At 23.8% G+C, this 7445-nt stretch overlaps 1 protein-coding gene across 1 annotated transcript; it reads right to left on the reverse strand.

Annotated features, from left to right (window-relative positions):
* Positions 1-1833: 1833 nt before the first annotated feature.
* Positions 1834-2919, reverse strand: LOC101510834 (probable 2' cyclic ADP-D-ribose synthase BdTIR). The gene is made up of 2 exons (XM_027334033.2): positions 2352-2919; positions 1834-2156 (listed from the first exon to the last, which is right to left on the reverse strand). The coding sequence occupies exons 1-2, from the start codon at positions 2786-2788 to the stop codon at positions 2084-2086; spliced, it is 510 nt and encodes a 169-aa protein (XP_027189834.1). The 5' UTR covers positions 2789-2919; the 3' UTR covers positions 1834-2083.
* Between the last annotated feature and the right edge of the window lie 4526 nt (positions 2920-7445).

Genomic DNA, 7445 nt, shown 5'->3' on the forward strand with positions numbered 1-7445 from the left:
GTTATTTGATATCAGTTTTTTCTCACGGCTTTATAGTATTTTGCCACAAGTTTATAACATTTTTTTAAAATGTTACTTATAATAATGTTTTAGTCTATCGTTTTTTCTAATTGTTTTTCCAATGTCTTAATTGAAAAAATTATAATAGTAGTTAAATATATTTTTATATTATTTTATATTTTTCAATTAATTCAGCTGTTAATTTTATCAAATATTTCAATTAAATCTATTGGTTTATTTACTATCTATTATCAGATAACTGTTAACCTAATTCATAAAAGTAGTTTCTTATGACCATTAAAACATTTGTTTTGAATAAAAAGTTCTGTTAGTAAAATTTATATTTTAAAATAGAAAATGATGAAGTATTTCAAATAGGACTGAAATAGTTATAAAAAATAAAGAAGTGTGAAATTATATTTTTTATTTGTTAAATGTGTTAACCATTGATGAAATAGCTAGTAGTACTATTAGTTGTATTGAAAACGACAGCATACTACAAGAATATAAATCTGGCTTAATATATTTATCATATTTATGCATCACAATTATTTTTAATGAACTTTTTTGCTGAAGCACTGAAAATACAAAACGTATTAGAATAATAATATTATTTATTTAATTTAGTTAAATACCTTTCAACTTAATAATCTCAAGTAACAAATATTTATACATATATATTTGCATCAAGTTGCATTAATATGCTTGTTAAATAACAAACATTAACGTACGTCCACAAATCTCTTCTTCTTCTTTGATCTATAACTATATAGATGTACCTAATTTACAGTTTTTATGAGAAAACTTATAAACAAAATTTTCTGAAATTCTAATATTGGTTGTTTATATATATATATATTTTTTTTTTTTTTTCACCGCATAATTATAAAGGATCCGGAATATCCATATATTTACGGATCTTCGATTATCTAAAATATTAAAATTAAAAAAATTATAGCCAATAAATTATGTAGATTAAGAAGGTCACTTTGGTTTTAAACCATCTTTAAGAAGTAGCCCAGAATTTGCAGGTCAAACTTCTTGGCATTGATAAGGAATGTCCTTGGACGGTTTGCAACTTGTTATAGGAAAATTGCTTGAAATTTCTTTTTGATTTTAGTATGAGTCATGCAACTTTTAAGGACTCACACACCCACTTGAATCTGATTATTTAAGATAATGACGATTAATTATGTTGTACACTAAATCTTCAAAAATAAAAAATAGATGTATAAATTGCTTTAAAATCCATATAATGTTGTTGATTGATATCTTCAGCTAATTAAGTCAAATTTGAAGAATTAAATGATTGCAGAGAAACTTTATCAATTAACACTATGCAATTATTGCATTGGTTAATGACCAATAATTTAACAGGAATGGTTATTTTGTTAAATTGATACATTTCTAATTAATTTTTAAAGTTGAATGGTACAAATTGGATATTTGTATTTAAAAGATTAATTGTGATTAGTATTTTTTTCAAAGACTAATATCTCTCAACCAACGTTACACGAGTAGTAAAGTTATTGCTTTTGCATGTTTGTGTTTTGGAGAGAGGAAAAGAAAAAATATATTTTTCTTTTTTAAATTAGATAAATTGTAAAATATCAAATAAACTATATTCATTTCATTTTTTGGATATTGTACTGAGGTACACTTATATATTGTAGTTAGTAAACAAATACATAAATAACATGATTTGAATAATTTAATTAAGCAAAAAAAATGTACAATTTAATTACATAAATTACTGAATTTTACTCTAAAATATAAATCCCGAATAATGGGATCATATACAAAAGATGCACCATACATTGGTTTTCTACCATAGAAGGATCCAAATAGGAGGTGAAATTAAAAAATAGTATTAATACAAATTAAAGAATCAAAGCTTGAATCAATTAATTAATATAATTCAGGCCAAATAACTGAGTGATCATGTCAACGGAAGCATATGGTCTCTCATACGCAAAAAAATTAATAAACAAATTAATTAATTACTATATTTTATTATAGTATCCAAGAGTGAACATTAATTGAAGCATTCACCATCTCTTCCCCATGCTCTATTGCTTTGTGCTTAATTTCCTTCTACCTCCAACAAGTTAATAATCACTGCATCTGAAGCATCCCTTAGCAATTTCGACCAGTCCCTAAAAAAAAATTCACCATTAAAAAAAATTAAGTAATTATTTTATTAATGTTCTGTAATAAAATAATTTAATAATTTTTTTTTGTATTTTATTGGAGAAAATATTAATAAACGAAAAAAATAGAGAGAGAATATCAATATGTACTAATGTACATGTGCATAATAATATATTTGTATATATTATATATGTACCGACCCATTCAAAGAATCAAAGGTTAATCCCACGGTGTTTTTGGCTTCTTCTAGTGCCAACTTGAACCTTTGAAGTTGTTTCTCAGAGCATGTTCCGTTGTCTTTGACCATAAGATGCGACGGCTTAACGTCGTAGAAAATAGGTACGACTCTTTTTTTTGTTTCCATGAGCAGAGCAAGTTCATGGAGACAAAAATAAGAGTCGCAATAACGAGGAGAAAAGACAGCAACACCAACCTTACAATCAAGAATGGCTTTATCAATATGTTTAAAGAGTTTGTCCCCAGGTTTCATGTTCATGCTATCCAAAAATGTTCTTACTCCCATCTTTGTTAAATCATTGTACAATAAACCCGCTACGTTTCTTTTTGTGTCTATTCCACGGTGGTTTATGAAAACTTGACATGGTGGTTGAACTATTTTTTGGCAAAAACGTTGCATGGCTTCTTCGATAAGCTACCTAAATTAATCAATTACGTATGTGTCTTTGTTGGTTATGTTTTGTTTTAATTGGAAATGTTTCAAATCGTGTCTTTATATATATAGTTTATGTTCGTGTAAATTTTGGAGAAGATGTGTTTAATTATTTATATGAATATTAATTTTAACTTTAAGTTGGAGTTGGGCGTAAGTATTATCCAAGAAAATACTAAGAATTTAACGGAGAACACACGAAAGAACAGAAAGAAAAAGAGTATAAGTGTTTGAATTTTCTGACCGTCAATGGTTTCATGTTTGGTACTAATTGTCCTTCTTACACATGTGTCCTTAGCTTTTTATTTTTATTTTTATTTTTATTTTTATTTTGGATGTATACGTGTCCATAACCTTATATTATTATGTTTGTTTATTTTTTTAAAATGAAATTATGTTTGTAAATTTTATACAAGCTTTTCAAATCCGCTGAAATAGTCGTTCTTCACTGCCTCTTTTTTTTGGGGAAACTAACGGGTTGCTTCCATGAGGGCCCTTAATGCGCAGTGTTATCTCTATCTTATTATAAACACAATTTAAATGCAGTTGCAAAATTATAGGTTTGAATTTAAAATAAAATATCAATTATATAATATTAATATTTGTCAGTTAAATTATGATTTAAAAATTCAAATTCGGAACATTCGAGTCTCCACTTGTTATAAACACAATTTGATAATTTAATAGATATGAGAAAATTAAACAATGTATTAAATTTATTTATTTAATGTATAGATGGTTTAAAATTATCATTTAATTAATATATTTTTCAACTGATTAATTAATGTTTTTTAACTACATACAACAATAACAAAATAAATTAATCATAGGTATTTTTTGCAAAAAAAAAAATTATTAATGGAATGCATCCAATATTGTTGCAAATGGTTTATTTATGATCTGAAGGCATTCATTTGTTCGGTGTTCTCCGTGAAAATTTGATTTTTGTATTTATTAATAATAAAGTCAATAATATTAAAAATATTTTAAAATGTTGTTATACTTTGTTTATTATATAGTTTTTTTATAGGTTTCCTCTCAAGAAATATACATACTTCAAGTACGTCAAACACTAAATATTATTATTTCTTTTAATAAAGATTCAAATTTAAATTTACTGTGTAATAGGAGTCTAGTAAATTCTCCTAAAGTTAATCCTCGTTGGTTATACTTTATTTATTTTATTACTAATATATTTATAGCTATTTGTTTATGTTGGGATATAATGGGGTCAGTAGATTATTATATTATAGTTGTAAAAAAAAATTGATATAAGAATTCAGTCGAACCATCGACTCTAATATCAAGGTTGGATTAGAGAGATCATTATATTGAGTCAGAAACAACTATACAATTGATTTGGACACCACATTTTCACTAAAAACTTTAAAATATCATATATATGAGTCTTCTCACTTATATAATACTTAAGATCAACTTTTCATTTAATACGAGACTCATACTCACACTTGAAAACACCAATAATTTCAATTTTATTAACCACAATATTTGTCGACTGGTGAACTTCATAAGAACACAAAATAAGTCCTACAATTTATATCATATATCTTAAAATGCCACATATTAATATTAATATTTGTTGGTCTTAATTAATATGTAAATACCTTTATTTTCATTGGTTAATGATGCTCTTAATTATTAAGTTTAATTGTATTTCTAGTCTTTTATTTTATCACACGCACAAAAATGGTCTTTATTTTAAAATTGAATTTTTTTATCTCTCAATTATCATATTTGTTGCAGTTTTTTCAACTTAGATTTTTTTATTAAAAAAATGATAATTTATTGTCTTTATTTTAAATTTGAAGAGAAATAATATTTAAGGCAACAAAAATTACAATATCTAAGTTAGAAAATTATCATTTTTGGGATAAAAATCATGGGTCGATCAAAATTGCAACTAATGTGATAATTCAAGGACCAAAAAGTTCAATTTTTAAAATAGAGATACTATTTTTGTGGGTGTGATAGAATAGATAGATCAAAAGTATAATTTTTTTGACCAAGCTAAAGCTGAATATATTAAATAAACATTTCAAGCAATACAACTAAACTACTCAAATAACAAACTAGAAAAGAACAAAAGAACATGTATAAAACAACAACAAAAGAAAATTTACAATTTTTCTAATGTATGATCAAAAGAAACTAAAAATACAAAAATTAAACTACTTACATAAAAGACAAAACAATTAACCATAAACTACACTTAAGTTAAAAGTATAATTAAACCTAATTATTACAATACATATGAATTTGACACAGTAACCATATCACACGGTACTACATTGTCGTCTGAACTGAATCGATGAACGAAATTGATTAATAATATAAAATAAATTATATAGTTTAAACCGTTTGATCTCACATCTATAAAATAAATTTATTAATATTGTGTGTTGCATTTACTCGGAAAGAACATGGTCTATGAATATACTTTCTTACTTTTTATAAACGTTTTCTCATCATGTCATGATATGGTGTGCAAGATTTGGAAATCTTGAAAGGCAAGTTATGCAATTTAATAGGGAAAAATGAGATCTCAATTTTCAATCACAAAATGGTAGGGTGGAGCTAACAGTGTATATTTATATTTTCTTTCAAATGTCAATTCAATGCTTGATAAAGAATAGAATAATCTTATTAAAATACAAATTTAACATAAAATGATATATAAATACAATATTTTGACATTTTATGAAAATAAAATATACTTCATATATTTTACACGGTATTGTCAATATTCACTGTATTCCTCATTTTTGTTGATTGAAATTAATGAGTCATATATACTTAATGATATAATTAACATGAATTTCGTTTAATAAGAGTGAATATTATAAAACGAATATTTATATAACACTTTTCATTATACACATAAGTGTTTTTTGTATAGATGATTTCTCTTCACTTTTCACCATTCACTTTTTGTTGGTTCCACCTAATATTGATTATAATTTCAGGTCACTTAAAAATTTGACCACTAATATTCTAACAATAATGTTATATTTTATTTCACATTATATCATTAGTGTTATTTTAAAAAATGTGTATTATATAAGCCATAATTTTATAATCATTATATTTACTTATTTTTATTATAGTTTATTTGTTCGTGTCATAAAAAATTATATTATTGTTTTAATAGGATAAAAAATCTTATATTTAGAAATATTAAAATTTTAAAATAAGTGTTTTAATGTTTAAAAATATCAACTCGATTAAACAAAAGTTGTAAAACTTCAACCAAACTAGTGTTCAAAATATTTTAGAAGAGATGATAAGTAACACAATAAATTCATACACAATTGTAAAATTCCCAATTTAAAGTCGAAATAAGATGTTCAACCTAACAAAAATAACATTTATTAATTGAACTAAGACTTAAAACAATGTTCAAAATGTTTACTTTATAAAAAAATAAACCAAAATGATATATAATATTCATAGTTGTATTTCTCCAAAATTTATGCAATTTCTAGGTTTAATTCCCCCTCTCTCTTTTGTTTTGTTTGCAAATTTGTTATCTAATATATTTACGATGTAAAATTTTAATATAAAAATATTATAAGTAATTTATCAATTAAAATGTTAAAAAATCGACGCTCCAAACTTTGTGTGTTGAAACCTTGATGTTGATTTTTATATGGAACATTTAATTTGCTGATTTTAGATTTAGTTAACCTTAAAAAATGAAGTGAACGAGTCATGCACATTGGCCATTTTTTGGGGTGCTAAACTAGAAACCTACATCGAGTAAACAAAATTCTAGAAACCTACATAAAAAGGCTTGGCAACATCACATTTATTTATCTACGTGAAATAGCAAGTTTTGGAGTATTGTTTTCCCCCAAATTTATTTTTTTCTTAAATTATTTTATTTATAAATTTATATTTTTCTACCAAATCAAACAATTGAATTTAATCATAATTTTAAATTTGAATCAAATATTTTGATATACTTCTAATTTAAGTTTTAAATCAAATCTAATATAACTCTTCAATTAATCTTAACAAATCAATTATAAACTAATCTTAATTCCATTTTAAATTAAAAATATAGTATTAAAAATAAAAATTATAAATAATATATTTTCGTCCAAATTTTCAAACTTAATTTTAGGTTTGATTGAGACCGATTATGATATTCATATAAAAACATATGCATATGCACATTAGTCTCGATTAATTACTTCTATGGCTAAGTTAAGTCATGTGTATTTTTTTGAATGTTTTAAATGATTTTTATTCATTTATGTTTATAATATTATAAAAATCTCACCAACAAAAATGTTGAATTTTTTAACAATTGATAAATTACATATGAATTTTAAAATAAAACAAAAGCTTAAGAAATTAAAATAATGAGAATGATCTAGGGCAAATAATTAAATTTTGAATTCATTATTTGTAGAGACTTCTATCATAATATAAAAATATATATGCAAATTTTGGAGTATTTCTATAAAGCCTCAATTTGTTTTGATTTAAAGAAACTATAAAAATGGCCGACGGAAAAAATTATGGGAACTAAAAGTTAAATAATTTTTTTATAAGAATTAAAAATGAAATTTTGAAATAATTTTTAATAATTAAAAACATA

This window comes from Cicer arietinum, chromosome 1 (genome assembly GCF_000331145.2).
Source record: "Cicer arietinum cultivar CDC Frontier isolate Library 1 chromosome 1, Cicar.CDCFrontier_v2.0, whole genome shotgun sequence".
Taxonomy (NCBI): Eukaryota; Viridiplantae; Streptophyta; class Magnoliopsida; order Fabales; family Fabaceae; genus Cicer; species Cicer arietinum.

What these genes read in the sequence shown, in the direction of transcription:
- LOC101510834 (XM_027334033.2), bottom strand. Translation starts at nt 2,788, where the DNA reads ATGCAACGTTTTTGCCAAAAAATAGTTCAACCACCATGTCAAGTTTTC. An exon ending in ACCTTTGATTCTTTGAATGG is followed by an intron (nt 2,157 to 2,351) that starts GTCGGTACATAT and finishes ATTTTTTTTTAG; the next exon opens with GGACTGGTCGAAATTGCTAA.